Raw genomic sequence first — 22,617 nt, 5'->3', positions numbered from 1 at the left:
TTTCGGGATACCGTCCCATGAGTCTTACCTTTCCTCCCATCTCTGCTTCCCCCGTTCATCTCGCACTTTTCTCCACTGTCCCTGCTACACAATTTGGCCAGTGATAGTGCAAGAGCCTTGTCCTAGGCTGTGCCTGCCATCTGGAACACCCTTCTTGCAACTCTAGGCTTCATCTACTCTCCTGAAAATATTTCTTCTCTCTCTCATCTAGATCTCAAACTTCCCCTCCACCCAGAGCGATTATCCCTTCATAACAATAAAACAATGGAGCTGATTAACTCCATAAAGAATTTCATGGACAGAATTTGCTGCTATACAAAATGCACTTGTGTATATGGCATTGTCTGAAGGGGGGGGGGGTACAAGCAAGAGAAATGGAAAGGTATCAGGAGATCTTTGATCTCCCCATTTAGCTCCCACCAGAAGTTACAGAAAAGAACCAGGCAGCAGGAAGTATTATGTTTCCAGTTTCATTCAACAAAGTCTGCATAATAGACGAGGAAAAACTTTACCGGCCTACCCATCTTGCCCCTCTTCCCAGGAACTCCAGGGATACCCTGTAAGGAAAAACACACAGAAAAAAAAATAGGTCTGAATGGGAAAACAAACAAACAAAAAACAGGCTAATAACTGCGGCATTGTGGAGAAATCAAGATGTTGGCTATTTGCAATCAGCTGTGAGAGCAAGGGAGAGTGGGAAGAGAATTAACCGTAACCCATTCACTATAACCTCCCCACAGTGCAGAGAGAAGCACCGTCCACACCCAAGGGCAGCAGGCTAAGGCTGTGCTTAGCAGTAATTAAGCTACTGGCCTGGAATCAAATGAAGGCTTCAGCCAAGACACTCACTAGAGAGCTTCTGTTTATGTTTCTTATTTAGTTCTATGAGCATTAAATCAGCCCCTCCGGAGCATTAGAGTCCCTCCCATGCAAGCACACACACGCCCAAGGAGTTTCTCTTGTTTCTGGAGTCTGTATCTGCCAATCAGGTGGAGTGAAAACAAGAATCAATTTTCATCCTTAGGAGATCTGGTTGGGGGTGGGGGGAGGAGAAGAGTGGGCCCTTTACTGTGTGGATGGTAAGGAAGTGAAAGGGCACTGTTTTTAAAAGGGCTTGGGTTAGAAGAGAAGAGAGGAAAGGAAGGTCCCGTGTGACTCTTTCAAATCGGAATCAAAGGTTTGGAAAGTATGGAAGCTGTAAGGGAAAAGATGGGGTGAGGGGACAGGGATTTTCAAAAGTGACCAGTCACACTGGATGCCTCAACTTTAGCTTGCCCATCTGGAGATATCTGAAAGGAGCCCAACTGCAAAAAGGGACAAGCAGCTGCCGTCTGAGAATCGGGCTCCTTGAAGGCATTTCCAGTTCGGCACTCCAAATCCACTAGTTAATTTGGAAAAACATTTGTCCCAGGCTGAAGGAAGGATTTTTCCCTTAAGCATTTGCTTTTCTTCCATTGAGATGGACCAAAAGAAAAAAAATAATCATGTCAACAATGGAAAATATAATCCACCTGAACACTCCCCTCTACTTTATGAATAGCAATGGGTCACCTTCCTGGAACCCAGTTTCCTGTGCTGCTCATTAACGTACTGCACAAAGGTCCATCTCCCACACAAGGCAAGGAGCATGCTGAAGAGGATAACCATCTCTCCCACACAAGGCAAGGAGCATGCTGAAGAGGATAACCGTCTCTCTGTCTCAGTATTAGGCATTCTTGCCTGTTCTTTTAAGAGCACGCAGAGTGAGGGAGTAGACCACAGAGTCATGACCAGAAGAGGTTGCAATAGGTATAGAAGAAATTGGGTGACGGATATTCTAGAGACAGAAGGCCAGGGTTTTCCTCACAAAATACTCACTCGTTCTCCATCAGGCCCTGGCAGCCCAAATAATCCTGGGAGACCAATATACCCCTAAGAGAAAGAAGAAACAAGAAGTCAAATACATTTCCCTTCAGCAGTTATTCCATCCTGCCTGAACAGAAGAACGTCCTCCAGCGCTGGTCTATGGCAGCCGTGATGAGATAAACCTTGAGGCAAGTGTATATGCCCATGGACTGCATGGTGCTGGCTTCCACGATGTAGTCCAAGGGCACATACCCTCACACCAGGGATCATGAGGACTCCATGCAGGAAGAAGCCAGCTGGATGGACCATTACCTGGGCTGGCTCTGATTGTACCTGAGAGAAATGGAGCTGGGTTTCAGGTTAGCAAGAGTTACAACCACGGTCATTTGTATGCTACGTCAAACAGAGATCTCTATGGGAGGGCCTGGTCCCCCTGAAGGTTTCTCATTCTGTTTCTCCTCCTGTCAGCCTCATACCTGGTCCTCCTTTCCTCCTCTCCCCGCAGAGTCCCTGAAGCTCATCCTTCCCTTCCTAGATTCATAGATTCCAAGCTCAGAAGCCCATTGTGATCATCTAGTCTGACCGCCTGTATAACACAGGCCACAGAACTGCCCCTAAATCATGCCTAGAGCAGATCTTTTAGAAAAACATCCAATCTTGATTTAAAAATGGTCAGTGATGGAGATTCCACTGCAACCCTTGATAAATTGTTCCAACGGTTAATTACTCTCAGGATTTCAAATTTACACCTTCTTTCCTGTCGGAATTTGTCTAGCTTCCGCTTCCAGCCATGAGATCGCGTTATACCTTTCTCAGCTAGATTGTAGAGCCCATTATTAAATGTTTGTCCTCCGTGTAGGTGCTTTATAGACTGTAATTAAGTCAACCCTTAATCTTCTCCTCGTTAAGGTAAACGGATTGAGCTCCTTGCCTCTATCACTGTAAGGCAAGTTTTCTAATCCTTTAATCGTTCTCATGGCTCTTCTCTGAACCCTCTTCGATTTATCAACATCTGCTCCCTCCTCTTCCTGCTGGATCCTGTCTCTCACGCTCCGTAGGGCACCTTGTGGTGCAGATTCTAGCCAGACCACTTACAAATACCAGGCCCACCATGCCAAATACCTCCATGAGCCTTTCAGCAGACTCCTTGCCCTCCCCTCAGGCACCATGGTCCCACTCTGAAATTGCAGAGCCTTTGCATGCTGATCTGTGTCTGCATTAAGCTTCCTAATAGCTAATGCCCAATGGCTCGGCCTTCTACATGCCTACGTTTCCTCCGCTATCTAACTTTGATCAGAAGAGTCTCCTCTTCCTCATTAAACCCCAGTGTATCGTAAAAGCTGCTCCATCTCAGCTCAGTAGCGATAGTCAGATATTCAGTTCTGCAATATTTCTTCTGTGCTCTGGGCTCCTGCCTGGGTAAAAGCTGCTGCATAAATGCTATATGTCCTTTCACTTGCAGTACCTGGAGACTCGTGCTTAATTTGCTGAACGCAGTGATTAAAACAAAACGTTACCTTGTGCATTGCTCCTTTGCACAGGACTCTTTCTGTCAACTGCATAGCATCAAGCAGAAGTAAATTTTAACAGGTAAGCCACCACAATGATTTCCTAAAACTTGTGTCGCCATAGAACAAAATTCAAACACTGACACTGAACTTCTCCCATCCCTCCTCCTTCCCACTCCCCAAATCTATCCGCTGGCCCATCTCAATAAGCCTCTGAGACTCTCTAGGAGCCCATCAGATCACTATCCCACACCACTTCAGTATTTCAACTAGTTAGTACTCGCTGTGAGATGATACAACCACACAGACGGAGCCCAGCCATCCAACTCGCTGTTCATCCTCTCATCCTGAGTCACAAAGCAGCCACCTTCACATCTCCCCACATTTCCCATGAAAAAGCAGTGGGGGAAGGAGGGCCTGAAGTGGTGAACAATTCAGGCTCTTTCAGCCATAAAATAGTCTATATCTGGGCTAAGAAACATCAAGACTAAGTTCCCATTAATTGTAATGGAAATTAGAGGTCCAATTCTCCTAAGTGGCTTTAATCTCAGTCCTAGACATTTAGGAGTAGCAAATGAATGATAATTTTCAAGGGTCTTATCCTGGATTGAACACCGTAAATACCCGTATGAATGCTGAATTCCTACTGTAGCATAAGTCACACAATTCTCTAGCAAAAGATCCTGGTTATTCTAGTTAAATGGGTGCATCAGAAATAGAGAGACGTAAGCTGTGCTATCACAGATCTGTGTCTACCGTAGTACATTAAGCAGCGATCCTTCCTCCCACCCCTTTCCCTACCACAGGAATAAAGTTAGCTATGGAGTCAGCTTTTGTTTATTGCTTGCAATTTTTCGAGTGATGGAAGACAGCTGGTTGCATTTACTGTTCATGGAGAAAGGACCACATGGTCAGGAGAGGAGCATTTTTATTGGCTCAGAGGATCACTATGGATTTCTAATTGTATTTGAAGAGCAGAAGGTGATTAAATGCAGTTTTAATTCTTAACTCATCCTTCAGCCAGCGGGAATCCCCAGAGCTCCAGCTGACGAGCAAACCCATGCAGGGATATTAACGTTCTCATTTGCATATGGCTTCAAGATGTTGGCTTGTTGTTATGCACAAAGATGTAAAATCAATTCCAAATTTCTCTGCTTATAAAACTCAGGACCAGCCTATGTCTGGAACAACCCCTCTTCAAAGTATTTGGAGTGGCTGAACCAGCGTGTTTGACGAAGCTAGAGAGGCCTCACCGAGACCGAAGTTGTAGGGAGACCAATCCTTTGAGATTTGGATTTCTTTGTTTCCTCTCCAATTCTTTGGGCTTTGAAAGGGTTAACTTTGCAGCACAGTTGCTCCATTGGCTTTGGTACAGTTTTAAACCAATTGGGGATTTAATGATGCATCAGTTAATTAATGAGCTCTATGTAATAAAAATAAGACCCTTATATTAGGGTTGCAAAGTTGATCACAAGGAGCGACAGACACTGGGGGATGGAACGGGGGGAGAGAGGAAAGAGAAAGACAAGGTAAAAAATGGCTCACTTACCCGACTGCCTTTTGGACCAGCTTCACCTATTGGTCCTGGTAAACCCTGAAACACAAGAGAAAAAACAAAGACAAATGTGGAGAGGCTTTAATATAAATCCTAACGAGCAGTGCCATATTTACAGCACTATCCCAGGATGGTTCAGATGATTTCACAACTATCCCAAGGGGTATCAATATGGGAGAATGGGAGGTGGTGGGGAGAGGAGGAACAAATCCCTAATTGTTGTGAATTGATGACTCTGCAAAACGGGAATCTTCTAAAACACAGGCGCTCACTCTCGGAGACCCAGAACACTGGAACTAGAATGGAGATTTTTGGTCATAAGACTGGAGAGGTTAACATAGTGGGATGCTAGTAAATTGCAATCAAATGCTAGTTGCAATGTAAAGCGACACCATGTAGACAGTGGCACTCATCAGAAGGTGGGATTGAGTGTGCGTCAATGAACCATACAGACAAGAAGGCCGCTGATTGCACTGTCAAACATACTTTAATTCCTGGGAGGGGAATCTAGATGGGGCCCGATCCAAAACCTATTGAAAACAATGGAAAGACTCCCACTGGCTTCAGCAGCCTATGGATCAGGCCTACAGTTGCAGTATATGGTTAGAAAGGTATTTTAAATTTTTGAACTCCAAGTAGTGAATGACCCTCTTTACTTTCAATAGTGGAAAGACTTGTAATCAATTCACCCACTTTTCTAGCCCATTCATGCTCCTTTTGAAGTCACTACTAAAACTCCCATTGGGCTTCAAGTGAAGGAGGATCAGCCTTATGACATCTGTAAAATTAGTTACACTGGGCAGGTTCTATCCAGAGCATTGGAAGCTGGGAAAGAATTCAAAATACATCTCATTGTATTTCTGTACCCATTGCCCTTCCCTTAAGCCGGGCTCTACTCTGAAAAGAGGCCCTATAAAAATTGCATAATAACGAGCTTCCATGTTTATTGCCTTTCACCAGCTTCCAGACCAAATTTATCTAGTTTACCAGTAACAAGGACGGGTTTATTTTTTCTTCAACTGGCAGCTCTGCACATTCGACCTGGGATCTGAAAGTCAAGCCGTGCTCTTTCTGGCTCACACATAGTCGCCAGTAGAAGATTTCTGCCATCGGAACATTGTTAACAATTCTGCCTGTGATGCGCGAAGCAAAATAGAGCCAAGCTCCCTCTCCCATAGCACTGCAGAGCCAGCACAGCTGACAGAAGTAACAAATAGTAAAATTTTAGTCAGTAGGGAGAACTGACTGAAAACACACAAGATTTAGATCCCTTGAATAAGGTGGTGCCATTTTTCAGAGCCACTTTCTTGACCATAACTACATTTTAAAAGTACTTTTGTTTTCTATGTACCTGGGGACAAATACTTTATAGAGCATATGCGATTGGGAGTAAGACCCTGTGAACCCATTAAACAGCATCCCCTAACCTTGTCAGTTCACCATAGCTCAAATGGTTATTATGTTGGTTGGACTGATGAACAGATGCTCTCACATGATGTTCTGGTGTACAAGTCTCTCATGAGCCTTGCAAAGGGCGGGAATGTAACATTCACATTTAGGTTCATAAAAATACCTCTGTCTCTCCTACTGGTTGTATTCTCCAGTGCATTAGTCTGTACATTATGCCTGAGATTCACAGACTTGGGTATCTCTAGAATGCTATCAGTACTGTATTCTGGAATATGCTAAATGGACCCTCGGTTGTTCATATTCACTCTTAAGATGTGTGAATGCAGAAAGTTTCATCTGATATCTGTACTAGCTTATTATTAATAGACTAACAACTCTGCATCTGTTTGGAGTCATATGAAAGTGATCACACAGTACAAGCCTACCAGTGTATATCTACATTAGAGCTGGAAAGTGTAATTTCCATCTCAGGTAGACATACCCACTAAAAATAGAAGTGTAGCCATGGCAGTACGAGCGGCAGGAGGGGCAGCTCTTGTAGCTAGGGTCTTGGATTGGGACTGCACTCGGGGCAGCTAACCTGTCCCACTGCTCCCAGCACCATGGCTACACTTCTATTTTTAGTACACTAGTTGAATCAGAGCTAGTGTGGGTAATTACATGTTGCAGTTCCAGAGTAGACATACCCCCAGTAGGGCTAGGTACAATGTCTAAAATTAAGCTCAGTATGGTGACTAACCACGAGACAACACTAATAATTGCATTTCCTAGTGTTTACATGGGATTTTTCCCCTTGAGATACATGGCTATGTTCAGACCTGTATGACCAGAGTGTGACTCATTCTGGACCCAATCCTGCAAACCCTAACTCACGGGACTAATTCTACAAATCAGCAGGAGGCGCTGCCAGCTGCTCCGCGCTCTTGAAAAATCAGACTCTTCTTTAGGTTTCTAAATACAGACTTGGGAGCCTGGCTCTAAAGCGCTCAGTTTTGAAAATCTTGGTGACTGACCTTGTGTGAATAAAATTTTGCAGGACCAGGGCCATGGCGATGGAGGATCAGCTGACAGTCCCAGCTGGAGCCTCATGCCCCTGGGCATATTCTCTACATTAATTCCAGGCATTCTAGAGCATGCATCATTCTAGAGCATGCATCATTCTAGAGCAGTTAGTAAATAAAGTGCCTGAGCCTGATCTATTTCCCTCTGCAACATCTTGCACACATAAAGGGCTTCTGGCACATTTTTCAGAGTATAAAGGCCAGAGAGTCAGTTTTCTTCTGTCTCTTTAGTCTATTCCTCTTTGCAGTCAGCTCCGCCTACACATTCTACTGTGCTGCAGGACTGTTTGCTTACTGCAGCTCACAGCGGGACAGGATTGGCGTGCAAAAGTAAACTGATGTGGAGTGCTGGCCCACCTGGTCCGAGAGACATTTGGCACTCCTGCTCTTGGATTATCCCCACCGTAGCCTGTGAATCTATAGCGTTCATGCCTGTAAAGGAACTGCTAGGATAAGCCAAACAGGTTCACAGTGTCTCTCTATGGAATTTTTATTAGGCTAGGTAAATGGAAGTCTCCATTAGATGCATTTGGATACAAGATGTAGGAGAGACTGGAAGAATTTTCCTCCATTGTTCACATCCACTGCCACGCTCTATGATACAATGTCCAGCGAGCGTGTCTGTGGGGGAGCTGGAAGATTTACCAGTACTTGGATAAAGCCAGCTACTGGGAATCTTTGGGAGAGAGTCAGTAGGTTCTGCAGGGGACATACTACTGACCCAACTCTCAGATTTCATACGCTGTAGAGACGGGATCTTGATGACACAAAGAGCAGATTTTCTATTTTAAGCCTGGGCAAGACGTGTGTCTTGGATGCCATCTTACAGGTTTTAAATGATTGGCAACATTGGTGATCACACTACAGCATAGTGGCGGGAACTTGTTTTTCACCATAAATTGCAGGGACACGTTGCTAGAGAACTATATCCAGCTGCACCCACTGTGTTTAGCGATTACACCTCTACCTCGAAATAACGCTGTCCTCGGGAGCCAAAAAAATCTTACCGCGTTATAGGTGAAACCGCGTTATATCGACCTGGCTTTGATCGACCGGCGTGCGCAGCCCCGCCTCCCCGGAGCACTGCTTTACAGCGTTATATCTGAATTCATGTTACATCGGGTCGCCTTATATCGGGGTAGAGGTGTATATTGTGGCTCAGCTTTGGCAGGCTGTAAATATGCTGGAGGTGGAGGGCTATGGATCAGGTAGCATGGGTGAGTTTCCTATGGCTAATCATTGTCCTCTAGTGCTGTACAGTAGGATATGAGGGACTAGCTAGTAGTCACTTCCTCAAGGGATCTTCAAAAACAGATTGACCCTGTTTCCATAGTCCCTCTAGGAAAAGGCTGAGCAGACAACGCTTCATAGGTAGAGTTTGCTGCAGGCTTTAATCGCTATCTTTTATTTTCATTAGACTTCGGTCTTAGGTTTTTCTCCTATTTGATATTAGGTATTAAAAGTGATCTGCAAACAGCAGGTAGGTAGGATATGGGCATATGCCCCCTTCTCATCTCTTTATGATTAATAAAGTAGATCTGAAGAAACATGGTCAGATTTTCCTTGTTTTTATCTTGCAAGTTCAGATCCTGCCCACCACAGAAGACACTGTGATGACCGGAGAACGGATTAAAATGACGGCATCCCATGAGCTAAGAGAGTGAAAGTTGAGCAACTGAGGGAAGGGATGTTCAGCTAGCCAGGTTCTCTGTTCATTTTTCTAACACGTATGTAACTCCAGTGCCCGACTGACACTTGGAAGGACGAATATTGTTAAAGATGCCGCACTCCTTCCCTTTGAATGAAGGGGTAAAAGCCTCCTCCGCTTGGGCCATTCCTGGGGTGACATGCATTGCAAAGTGGACAGGGAGATGTCTTGCACTCCAGGGACCACAGAGAAGACTTGTTCCTGCATCTGCCATTGCACCTGGCTCTTGTGCAGGGGCAGAAGGAAAGGGCATGGCGGCTCCTTGCTGTCTCCCCACTGGCACACTCAGGGAGCTGCAGAGAACAACCTGGGCCATAGTGAGCATAGTTCCAAAGATAAGGTCTAGAAGGAGAAAGTGAAGCTATATGGAACAGGTTCTGCAGGGATCACATCAATTTGTCAGATGAGTGTGCTTTTGTTTTTAAAAGACAACGATCACAAGGAACAGAACGATTTCTAAGAACCTGAATGTTCACTAACAAATCAGAAAGTACCACATTATTTATTCTAAGGGGGGAAAAACAAACAAAAATAAACCAACACATTCCAAGGCATAAGCACCGTATTTAGTGGGGTATGCTTATATCTACCTGCATACCCAAATCCCTACTCTGTGCACAGCACGGTAAGATTTACTGCACCTGCCTGCCAGGATAACCTTTGGCACCTGGGCTCCCATCTGGTCCGCGTTCACCCTTAAAAGAAAAGCACATAAAGATGAGGTTAGTGCTACAGCCTATTAGATTTTAGCTGCTTCACCTTGGGGGTGGGGGGTTGCAAATGAACTTGTTTCAGATTTATAAAGAGAAAGAAAAATTAGATTAAAAAAGGCAGAGGAATAAATTGAAGAAGAAGAAAAGGCTACAGAAGCCAACTCAACAGGATCTAGGCATAAAGCAAGCATTGCTGTCTTCCCACCCCTCCACAGAAACCTGCAGATAGTTTGGAACAAGGAGGCTAAGAGAAGGTGTAAGGCTGCATCCATATCTCTGGCAGATGGAACTGTTTTACTAGGGGGAAAGCTCTGCCAAACTTCTTTGATTGGATTCATGTATAATATCCTTTAACATCATCTCTAACAGGCCTTGCTATTCATTGCTATTTTACTGCAAACATCAGACTGATCCAAATAAAAAAAGGGGGTGGAAGGTGAATTACAGTCAAGTACTTAGTATGATGCAGTTAGTTAGTAAACTCCAGCTGAAAACTTAATGCAAAGAAAAAAGAAGGAGTATAAATCTGCCCCTATTTCCATTGCATAAACTTGCACAACTTTGGGCAATAAAGGTTGCAAATAAATTAGAAGCTTAACTAAGTCCTTCCTTTCTCCCTACCCCCACTGATGTTTGGTTAATGTATGTGCATAACTCCCGATTAGCACGGGAGTTAGCTGCATAAATCGTCTCTGTATCAGGCTGGCTCCGAAAAAGCACTTTAATTGCACTGAACAGCTTGGTAACTGACTCAGTCTGATTTCAGGGTATTAGCAGATGAGAGATTAAATCCTCCCTCTTTGTAGTTTAAATTGTGGAACCTGGAAGGGGCACTCACCTGGTCTCCAGGATGACCTGGTGGTCCAGGGTAGCCTTTGTATCCCTGTTTAAAAATATGAGAGTAACAGAACAAAATAATCAGAACTTTGTTTGAATTTCTCATCCCCGTTGGGAAGAAAGCTCTATAGAGAAGTTTCCTTCAAATCTAGAATCGGTTTTATGATTCATGCTAACTTTTCACCTCCCACCTTTTGTGTGTTAGACTAAGCTCTTTAGGGCTGTCAGCTACTATGTGTGTGTACGCCTAACACAGTGGACCCTTGTTCTTGGTTGGGGCCTCTAAATGCTACTGCAATGCAAATAACCACCACCCGCAGCTGGATTTTCAGGATCACAGATGAAGCTGCTTTGTTTTCACCTGAACGTCATCCATTAGGAAGGGCTCGATCTTAGAATGGAACTGGAAAAACATCTACAAAATGATCTACCTGACTAATCTTATTCTCTGTGTCCTGCAATGATCTCTCCCCCAATTCCTATTAAATCAGATTCATGGGATGAAATCTTGACTGTATTGAAATCAATGGGAATTTTGCAACAGACTTCAATACAGTCAAGATTGCAGCCATAGATTTTAAAGCAGAAGAGACCATTCCGGTCATCTAGTCTAGCCTCCTGCATAACAGGCCACAGAATTTCACCCAGCAGTTCCGGAATCAAGTCCAGTAACATCGGGTTCAGTTATCACATAGATCTTTCTGAAAGATATCCAAGACATGGAGAACCCATCACATTCTTTGGTAAGTTGTTCCAATAGTCAACTACCCTCATTTATTTATTTTGCCTTATTTCCAATTCAAATGTATCTAGCGTCAACTTTCAGTCTTTGGAACTTGTTATGCCTTTGTCTGCTAGATTAAAGAACCCACTGCTATCAGGCATCTTCTCCCCTGTAGGTACTTAAAGATGATCAAGTCATCTCACACTTCTTTGATAAGCTAAGCAGGATGAGTTTCTTAAATCTCACATTGCAAGGCAAGTTTTCCAGACCTCAGATTATTCTTGTAGCTCTTGTTTGAGCCTATTCCAATTTTTCAGCCTCTTTTTGAAGTGTGGACACCAGAAGTGGACACTGTATTCCGGTAATCAGCTGGCCAGATTACGTGATACATCTTTTTATTAGAGGATAAAAGAGTTTATGTTTTTCACTGCCAACAAACAGACCCTTCATTTTAAGTTGCGGTTTACATACTCCAGATTTACTTAGATCTCCCTTTGTATATCAAGTAACACACTTGGATTTTATACTCTTTGCCTCCCTTTATTATGTTACTGTAGCTATTTAAAACAAACTAGTCTCCATAAAGTAGAGGCAAAGATTACATTTAGTTAGGAACTAACATGATAATTGGGATATTACGGAGGACACAAAAAATAGAAAAATGTAACTTAAAACAATCTTAGGGGGACATCAATATTTAAATAAAAAAATAGGAATAACAAAATACCTTCAGGCTGAGCTATAACTGTTAATTATTTCCTGATCTATAACTTTATACCCAGTCTTGGACTGGAGATCCAAAGATGTCACTGTAGTATAGTCAAACATGTTAGGTGACCTATTTTTCCCTCTCTGGGAGCCACAATGGTACCCTTTTCGGCTAAGTGCTCAGCCCTTCAGGTCACTTACCAGACAAGTGACTGGACTTTGCTTCTGCTCAACTGTCTTTTTATTTTTCCCATATGATCTTCTAGGACCTGCAGCCTAACTCCTCCCTGGCAATGGAATGCAGCCCTCACAAAGCTCCATGGCTACTTCCCATTCTCCTTCACGTTCCTCTTCACTCATTATTTCAGAGATTTGGGCTTCAAGAAACACACTCTCTTGTGACTCAATTTTTCATGCTTGATCCTGCTGTTACATCAAAATCCCTGTTTCATGTCTCTCTCTCTCTCTAGCCACTAAAAGTCACACACTGGGACTTCATTGAAAGCTCAAATGGCTGGGGTGAAGTAAGCCATAATTAGATAACATAGGGTCTGGGCCTGATCCAATATCTAATCACGACAATGGGAGGCTTTCTACTGACTTCAGTGGGCTTTGAATCAGGATCATATTATTGAGAGTTACAAAGAGGCCTGATGGCTCAGGTAACGGGATAAAGTGTTTTTCACCCATGGATCTCCAAGCAGGTACTGACCAAAAGTTGTTGCATTCCATAGGCTGTTGGCAACCTGGCATTGTCTCCATTCATTTCCTAGTGAAGCGGAGTCTAGATCACAAAAGCCAACATTGCAAATGGTAACCTCAACTCACCAAGAGTTCAAGGACTAAACTAGCAGGGAGAGTCTCATGCCCTAGAGATGGAACTTGCCAAGCCTGGGGAGAAGTTAACCCTGCTGTCTCTGTATCATGCCCTAAAGCTCAACCCAGAGGGGTCAAGGGTACCAGCAGTAAATTTTTGAGATATTTGTTTTGGTAGCTTCTTGATTTCGGAACGGGAGGTTAGACACAGGATTGCAGTTCGCAAAGCTATCAGCGATGAGTGATGGTTTCTTTCCCATACGGTAGCATTAATAACCTGTGCTAGTTTTAGATCTTTGTCCCAGGTCATGTGCCCATACCAGGGTTTTGGAAAGTTGAGAGGTAAGGGGGGGGGGTTACTGATCAAGCAAATATGAAGAAAAGTTTCTAGGGCTTATTGGTTTCCACTGAGCACACCAGGCTATTCCACTCTTTTGGCTCTGCCCTCCATCTTTATTTCCTGCTCCATGGGGACCTGGAGGATGTGGGACTTTCACCTCAGTCAGGCACAGAGGGTCTGTGGTTGATTCCTGGGCTCACATCTGACATCAGTCACTTTGCAAAGGGCACTCGGCAGGAACCAGTGCTCTGACACTGTGACTAGCTGTGTCAGAAAAACAGCAGGAGCCGAAACGGATTCCAGAGGGCTCCAGGCAGCCCCACATCAAAATGTAATGTCTTTGCTTCGATACATAATCAGCCACTCCAGCCACTTCTTCTGACAGGGCTGGCATGAATGGGGAAACCACACCTTAAAGGGAATGAGTAACTTCATCCCGAGGTAAGAGCAAGGCAGTGCCATCAGTGGCAAATGAAAGGAGCTGGCTGCTTAAGTATTGTACAACAACCTCCTTGCCCAGCATCTTCATATAGATACCCTGAAGTTAGTGTCTTGGAATCCCAGGCTGGGTACCTGAAACATGCTTTCAACTTGCCATCAGCCGGGCACCATTTCTGAGAGTTGAACAGCTAGCCAAAAATTATACTAGGAGGCTGTCTCCTCTTTCCTATCCCAGAGAAATAAAAGGGCCCCTTTTCAGTCCTCTCCATAGGATAGGCTCTGTCAGGAGACATAGCTGCAAAGGTCAAGATTTAAAGTTTCCGGGTTCCTGACGTTCAAACAAATCTGAGCGCAGGCTCTTGCTCCTCTTTTAAAAGTTTCTTGATGCACAAAACTCTGGGACGCAAGTAGCTGAACTAGGACTTGGAAGTCAATCTGTCCAAGAGAGAGCAAATCACTTCATGGCAATACAGAAGTTTCCCTTTTTCTGTCTCGTTTAGACTGTCACCTTATGCAGCGGAGGGACTACCTCATTATTTATATCTCATGAGTTGCCAAGCCCAGATTTGGTGCTCTACAGATAATAAACAGTAACAAAATTGGTACTAAATGAAGGAGATGTCCCTTTCAAAATAAATCTATGCCTAAGGCACAAAAACTCCATCCCAAAGGAGGAAATGGTCTCCCACCTAAAGATCACAACAAGGACCTGATTTAGATTTTAGAATCAGAATCTACGCAGGCATAGGAGAGTTAGTGACTTGTGCATCTCAAATCCAAATCAGAGCCTATCACTAGGGTCAGAAAAATCAAAGAGCATTGTTCATGCTATGAGGAGAGATTCCCCCACAGACAGAAAGATACCCTCAAAAAGTCACAGATCTTTTGAGCTACATTCATAAAGTTCCTTGCAAGATCCCTTTCCAAAAATCCTCCCATAGAGATTACATTAGAAAAATAAGGAACATTTTAGCTCCTCCTCTTCCCCTCAAAAAAATATCGAGTATTAAAGCTTCTTTTAGATAAGGCAAATCTAGAAAATTCGGGAATTTGATTGCTTCATAAGATTTCCTACTAGCCACAATTACAGCAAGAGTAGAGGAAGATCTGGAGACTATAAGTAACAAGCCTTGAGCTAAAGTCTGCACCATGCATCACAATGTTTTTATATATAAAGCCAAATGAATAGCTGTCAAGTTAAATACACAGACCGTATATTATTGTTGCATCCTATTAAATATACTCTTCACTATTATGGCTAACTTGGGGGGTGTTTCAAATGTGTTTCTTCACATTAACCTGTGCTTAGCACTGTCCGAAGTTAATCATAGCTAGGACTGAAAAAGCTCATGCATTCTAAGGCTAGCTGGTATGTGACAGTGTTTACCTGCTGCAATACTCTTTAAATAGCACTGAAATAACAGAGAAGAGTATATGAAAACAATTACATTTGCTCTCCTATCCATACACTTCCTGATGATTACAGGGCGATTAAACACAAGGGGCTGTCACTACATGGGGAAATTACACTTCACTGAACGATTTGCTCAGCCGTGACAATGTTTATAATCCGCACTATCATAGCTACGATGACAGTGGGCATTTCTGTGGGAAATGGACACGCTTCAACAAGCAGACCTCGGGCCATGGCCGGGCTGGAAGAGGCCACTAAATGCAGCCTATTTGGAAAGATGGTCTTGACGCTGGGACCCTCAACTGGCAACCCATGAAACCTGGGTTCAAGTTCCCAGCTCTGCCTCATATTCACTGCATGACCTTGGGTGAGTCACTCACTCTTTCAATATCATGCACAGCCTTACATTCAGCTACAGTAGCAGCTGTTCTGTCCTCAGCAACATCCTGTCTCAGGACATGTTGCACAGTACGTCAGTAGAATCAATTTGCAAGATGGTCATATTCTGCATCCGACAGCCAAACGCCAAGAGACATTTACGAGCTATTAGTTTTCTTTAATGCACTTCCCTTCTGGTGCCTCAGGTCCTGCCACCATTCTCTAAAATTGCTGTTCAGCAAAAGCAAAATTCACTCCATGTGAAGTGGATGAGCAATGTCTCTCTCTCAGACCACACCACAATGTTTTTGGTATCCCTTGTTTGAACAGCTGTTTCACATACCCTGTAGCTGGGCAAAGGCAAAAAATATTTGTGGGCACTCAGAGACCAGAGTATCCAAACCAAATTTACATGGTACATTTGCTTATGGCACAAACCATGCCATCCGGAACTACAGGCCTTTGGTAGCGGCTCCATCTCAAAGAGCGCAGAGCCAACTGCTTCTTTCAGAAGGAAAAATGTTTGTGGTAGAGAGAAACCCATGAGGGAAACTTCTGTCTCTTTGGAAATTCTTACACAGAGTTTGCAGACAGATATGGATGGGGTTCCATCCAACCCCCCTGCATGATGTTCTTTTCTCAATTGTCCCATGGAAGAACAGTACCTTTTTGCGCTTGCTTATGCCAATTTTCAAGACTCTGCCATTTTCTTGTAGGCTAAATGGGCTGCCTGCCTGCAGCCAAACACCATGGTATTTTCACTGGGGAGCTGCCAGCAAGGAATACAGATTATAAATTGTTTTTCCAAATATTTCTCCAACAGCTTTTAAAAAAGTTTTCTTAATTTAGAAGGCTAATAAAATCCAGGCAGCACCAAAGCATCTGCCAAGCTAGTTCCTCTTTTTTGCTGCACTGAAGGAAAAATCTCACAATCCAACTTACTCGTGTCCTTGAAGAAGGAGAAACACTCCCCCACTGCCCCTTCCACAACAACTCCTGAATGTGCTTCAGGTTTTCCAAAGTCAGGTGTGGGGCCTGTGCATTGGCTTTGGGTCTATTTGTTTAGTCTCCTACTCCTGCTCCATTCTTTCCACCATAAGCCCATTCTGTCCTGACATTGCATTTTGCTGATCAAAACCGCAAGGCTTTGTTTTATGAGCTGCTATGCTAAGAAAACTGTGTTCTTTGCACCTAATTCATTAGAACTAGTTTGTGAAAGCAGAGTGTGGGGGTTAGCTAAGCCCCAGTCAGCCCACTGCTTGGCTCTACTCAGGTGGAACAAACACCACTGCCCCCTGCTGACGATTTCTACTGCCATTCCCTCTCCTACTTTCCCCAGTGTTTAGGCATCGGATAAATAAGCACAGCTCCCCCTCAGCGGATGAAAGGGGACCAAGTGGCAGTCCTGGAGTCTGAACCCCTCTAGCCACAGAACAGGAACAGGTGGGCAGCATAGTGGAAGCTCTCCAAATTAGAAGAGGGCAAAAAAAAAAAAAAAAAAATTGACTTTTTGGTTCACCAGCAATTAAAAAAAAAAAACAAACCCCTCCATAAAAATGAATTTTGTGTTGAACAAAATGATTTATTTCAATTTCAAGCATTTGTTTTAGACTGAAAAAGTTAAAGGAAATTTAGAAATGAAAAGTCATTTGAAATCAAAATATCAAAATGTTTCATTTAAAAGAGTTAAAATGGAAACCTTTAAATTAAAAAAAACACACACACACACACAAAAAAAAACCCAACAACCTTCCCCCAACCCCCTGCCCAACTGACACAACCAGGTGAAATTAACACTACTTTGCTACATATTTCTGTGTTGCTGAATATTTTTTGTGGAAAAAAGTTTCAATCAAAAATTTTCACCTTGCACTACTCCAATAGCCACATCCCCTATACTGAGGTAGGGGTGTGTGTTTGTGTGCATGTGCACGTCCATGCCCATGTGGGGAATAGGGCCAGGGAATTGCTTAGAGGGGCAGTTCATTCTCAATGACTCATTCACGTCTTGACCTCTCTGCTGAGATGATCAAAAGAGTGGCAATTAGGATGGTCAGTTTTGCAATGTCAATATTTGCCAACCGGGAATGGCCATGAAGACCCTGAGACCCTTTTCACATAAGCCACTGAACAGCTTCCAGACACTATCAGCAGAGCTTGCTCCAGATCAGCAACCTGGAGGTGAAATCCCTACTACTTTGAAACTTTCACCAAAGTCGCTAGTGTATCAAATAGTAAGGAAGAAGCAATCAGGAGTCCCATGTTGGGAGGTAGTTCTTAAGCATCTCCAGGCTGGGAGAGGCCTCATTCATGCTCCCTGAAAGCCATTTATTTCAATCTTCCCAGCCACTACAATAGATTGATGCTTCTTTGCAGCAGGGTAAAACAAAAAACAGAATTGTATTGGGGGGGGCGGGGAGCTTCCACACATACTCGCACAAGCGGTGGAATTTGCCACCACTAGAAGCATGGACACAATTAACAGTGCTAGCATGATTGGGGCACTAATGTGGGGAAGCAAACACCAATGGGGAGACATGGCAGTGAGGAATCTCACACTCCAGCACTTGATGGCATTCTCAGACCAATGCACATTCCTGGTGACATTTGTGCTGCTGATGGCACAAATATGGAAGCAAACAAAGCAGATCCATGTTAATTTCAAGCTTCATTCAAAATATAGGGAGAAAAACTCCTCCTCCTACAAATGTATAGGCCGGGGATGCATTTAGAGGAAGCATGTTCCAATGGGTAGGGTGCTCATCTTGGGAGACCCATGTTCAGTTCCCTGCTCTGACACAGACTTCTGGTGTGACCTGGGGCAAGCCACTTACCTTCTCTGTGCCTCAGTTTCCCAATGGGGAAATGGGGATAATAGCACTGTCCTGCCTCACAGCATGCTGGGCAGATAAATACATTAAAATTGGTGAAGTGCTCAGATTCTATAGTGTTGGGGGCTGTATAAGGACCTAAGACAGACCAAGTTTAGAATGACTTGGCTAGCATGTCCTGACCTAAGCCTGGCCGCTTTTCCTGGTCAATACACAGAGTCAGAGGGTAGAAAGACAGTCTAGCCCCAGGGCCTAGAAAAGCAGCATGGGAGTCAGAACTCCATGTCAGAAGCAGGGATTAGAACACTGATCTCACTGGTGTCACTTAATCTCAGTGCCTCAATTTACCCATTTGTAAAACACAAACAGCAACTTGCTTCCCCCACATTGAGTGTTGAGGCTTAATTAAAATATTTGAAAGCACTCTGAAATTTTATAGTGAAAGATGCTTGAGAAGGGTACTTACGGTTATTTATTGACAATATTAGTTTAATTCACTGGAAACGAAAATGTGCTTACCTTCCGACCAGATGGTCCAGGAAGCCCACTCAAACCAGGTAAACCCATATCTCCCTGCAAAACACAAGCATGCCTCATTAGTTTTCAGCTGCTTTTATTCCCACTTGCCACATGGTCTTACTGAAATTATTTGTCATAGAATAGATTTCACAATACGGGGGCTGAATTGCTGGTATCTGTGACTCGTACTCTTAATTCCTCAGAAATCCACTAAAAAAGAACGTATAGAAGTAAGAAAGGTGCCATTAAAAGATAATTGTAAATTCACACTCTCTCTATTAATTGCCTCACCTAAACAGTAAACTAGTGAATTAGCGGCAGCTCTTGTGGGGACTCCAGTTTTTCACCAACAGAATGTGAGCCCTCTTTTCAATTATCACCTTCAGCTGCACACTGCAATGGCATTTTGGCAGGATTTTAAACAGCAGAATCCTGTCTTTTAAACGCAACATGAACAACAGGCATCGGCTGCTTCCATTTGTCAAATCCAGAAGCCAGGTTCGTAAACTACCCTACTACTACTAAAGTGGCTCAGCCCATTGCTCCAACTCAGTCTCCGATAGCTCTGAGAATAAAATTATTTTCCTTGTATACACAATGTTGAATGATCTTTTCCTGGCTGCTTAGAAGGAGAGATTTGCTGGTTGCCTGTACTCCTGGGAAAGGACTGAATTCAACCCCGACTGGTGTATTAGAAACATCTTAAGAATGGACCGGGCCCTTTGGTGCAAGTTATTTACATACCACATCCGGTTCCTTACTTACAGTACAGTTTGGCTTTCTCTGACTAGACTCAACGAACTCTTAGGACTTCAGCATCGACTGTGACTGATTATTTCAGTCTTTATTTAACATGAGTTTGGAGTAAATAGCTGAAGAATTAGGCATTACTCCAAACTTTTGCTGAAAGCTCTGAATTTCTATAAATACTATCAGGAACAAGGCCTTGTTAACATGGGCTAAGTGTACTCTGGGCTGTACTCATGCTTACACTAGCCATACTTGGTGAAAAAACTGTTACACATCTTTCTGGCAGATGCTTTCCACATCTTACCCATTCTGAAGCAGCTCAAAACATTTCAAGGGCACCTCATGCTGGTGAGCTGAAAGAATAATTTCAATGATCTCTAACTTCATCATCTTTATGGGTTTTGGGTGTCTTAATTTATGGCCCAAAGGCACCTGGCTTCAAATTAAATAATCCCTTCATGGCAGATGCTTTCCATTAACTGTACATGAATAGGAAAAGTTTCATGATGTGGGGGGAGGGAGAGGGAGTTTAATTGTATTGGACACGAGTTATGAAGGAGGAAGTGTGCTGGCACTAATAAAAGAACAAATCAATACACACATTAGGGAACTCTGATTGTTCCTCTGTTAGGGGTTCACATAAATATTGAAATTATTACCAGACATCAGTAAAAACCAATTCACTGTGAAACAGCAAAACTCAGATCTTAATTTATTGAAAAGGTTTAGCAATAGAACCCCTTGATCTTTAACAAAGGCTAAACCCCAAAATTCTTGCATGGTTTGCACTGATTTGATTAGACATCAGTGTGTGTGTGGGGGGGAAATCTAGTCTCACACACCACGGTGAGCATATATGCAACCTACTTTGAGTATGATGATCAAGATAAATCTCTCCCCCTCACCCCAGACAGCTAGGCAGACCTTGCAATTAAGCCACTGGATCAAAAGATCCAAGTTAATTCCCAGCTCTGCTGCAGAATCCCTCTGTGATCTTGAGCAAATCACAGACCCCAGCATGGGCTGGGAATATGGGCACATTCTCAAGGTTCCAGGGATGCTTATACAGCCTGTGCTGAAACCAGCACAGCTGTGTCTTCCCTACTACTTTTAGCCATGCTAGCCAGATTAAAGCTAATATGGGTATGCCTACACAAGTGCAATCACACCTCTGGTTGAAGTGCAGACAATCTCTTAATTCTTTAGTCCCCTCCATCTGTAAAGTGAGAACCTCTGGGGCTTTTTCTGCTTAGATTGTAAACTCTTTGGAACAGGGACTGTCTCTTCCTAGGTATATAGACAGCTGCTAGAACAACGGGGCCCCAATCTCTGTCTAATAAATAATAAAAATGATGCTTACCTTCTCTCCATTACGAGCTTTTCCAGGTGACAGTCCAGGATCACCTTTTTGGCCCTGAAACAAAGAATTAATCTCATGACCATATTTGAAGAGAACCCAAATTTTATACATTTGGTCTTGTTTGAACGGAGCCTTAGACTTCTAAAACGATTTTATTGTGCCTCCTCTCATCCCCTCCTCCCACACCTGTGAAAGTTTTCTTATCTGGTTCCACTTTACTGGAGCATGGGCTAGGGTTGTTTTTTTAACTTGTTCGTTGCTGCTACAGCACTAAAGGTTTTTAACTATTTTTGGTTGCATTAAAAGAACCAGAGAAATATTTGGAAGAAAGCAATGCCATGACTTCCCATATTTGCTGCACAGTTGTGATTTCCCACCCTCCCCACCCCAAGTTTTCCCCTATAAATTACCATCACAAAACAACACTCCACGCCCATTGCTACTGCTAAGTAGTATGGGTCAGCAACTTACTGTAGATGCTGTTTCCGGATTTAACTGTAGGGGACAGATGAAACCAGAGGGAAAAGTATACTAATTAGGAGCTAGCAGCGGCAAGACTCAAGAGCAGTAGTAGGGTTTCTAAGCTGGCAGATGAAAGAGGCACATTATATCTTAAGTGGTAGTATTCTTAATTTTCCCTTCCCACAGCTGAGACTCAAGTTGCAGGTTTCTTGCTCCTGCAGAGAAATCAGGATTTAGGATCGGGGTTTTCAGAGGAGCCAAAGGGAGTTGGGTGCCCTGGTCCCAACTAGAATTTCAGTAGAATTTGGACACTTAATTCCAATAGGTTCCTTTGGAAAACCCAGCCCAAATTCTTAGCAGGTGGGGCTTGGCCAAATGGGACACAGGACACAGAGAATTAGTTGGGAGCATGTGAGGGCAGAAGGTTGGAACATACTAGATTCTTCTGGCATGTCACAGGTAGGCTTCAGCACATGCAGAACCTTAGATCTGTCTAGTTTCAGAGTAGCAGCCGTGTTAGTCTGTATCCGCAAAAAGAACAGGAGTACTTGTGGCACCTTAGAGACTAACAAATTTATTAGAGCATAAGCTTTCGTGGACTACAGCCCACTTCTTCGGATGCATCCGAAGAAGTTTAGATCTGTCTAGTATCTCTACTACAATCTGGTACCTAACACTCAGAAGTCTCAGTGCTATGCCTCTATAGTTTCTTCCCTTTTGTGATCTTAAGTAAGTCACAACCTCTGTATGAACATCTGTAAAATGGGCATCAGTTACCGACTTGCATGGGACAGTTGTGAGGGTCAATTAATATTTGTCACGTGCTTTGAGGTTCTTTCATGAAAGTTGCGAAAAAGTATTTTTAACCAGTGTTTCTCATTAACAGCATAACGGTCCGGTTACAGCTAGATAAGCAGCTATTCTTCCATCCTCACTGTGATGTGCTTATGTTAACACTTCCTTCCAAACTTCCACACAGCGTAAATCTCCCTTTCCCTCTGTCCTCCACAAGCCGACAGGTTTGGTCAGAGAGATTTCTTGGATGTAGACTGTAGAGAGCACTGCTGATTTGATGCAGATGTATCTGTTCAAATTCTGAATGAAGACTTCTGGGTTTGCCAAACAGTAAATTAAGTCATGCAGATAATCTCACTTTGCATGCAGCTGTTATCATCCCCGCAGTTCCCTTCTGTGGCATCCTCCTTTGCAGGCCTCTGAGCTGCTTATGGGACCTGCT

At 43.5% G+C, this 22,617-nt stretch overlaps 1 protein-coding gene across 9 annotated transcripts in view; it reads right to left on the bottom strand.

Moving 5' to 3' along the window:
* The window catches only part of LOC117867266 (collagen alpha-1(XXVII) chain B-like), a 261,780-nt gene that overhangs the window by 151,355 nt on the left and 87,808 nt on the right, over positions 1-22,617 (bottom strand). For all 9 annotated transcript variants that reach the window (XM_034752150.1, XM_034752151.1, XM_034752154.1 and 6 more), the window contains 7 exons: positions 20,919-20,972; positions 18,809-18,862; positions 10,639-10,683; positions 9,729-9,782; positions 4,903-4,947; positions 1,858-1,911; positions 513-557 (listed from right to left, as the gene is read on the bottom strand). In XM_034752150.1, coding sequence (XP_034608041.1) covers positions 513-557; positions 1,858-1,911; positions 4,903-4,947; positions 9,729-9,782; positions 10,639-10,683; positions 18,809-18,862; positions 20,919-20,972 — 351 coding nt within the window. The remainder of the gene's footprint in view (positions 1-512; positions 558-1,857; positions 1,912-4,902; positions 4,948-9,728; positions 9,783-10,638; positions 10,684-18,808; positions 18,863-20,918; positions 20,973-22,617) is intronic.

The sequence above is a fragment of the Trachemys scripta genome, chromosome 17 (genome assembly GCF_013100865.1).
Source record: "Trachemys scripta elegans isolate TJP31775 chromosome 17, CAS_Tse_1.0, whole genome shotgun sequence".
Classification (NCBI taxonomy): domain Eukaryota; kingdom Metazoa; phylum Chordata; order Testudines; family Emydidae; genus Trachemys; species Trachemys scripta.
The sequence above is the reverse complement of the archived record's forward strand: the minus strand, read 5'-3'. Positions and strand labels throughout refer to the sequence as shown.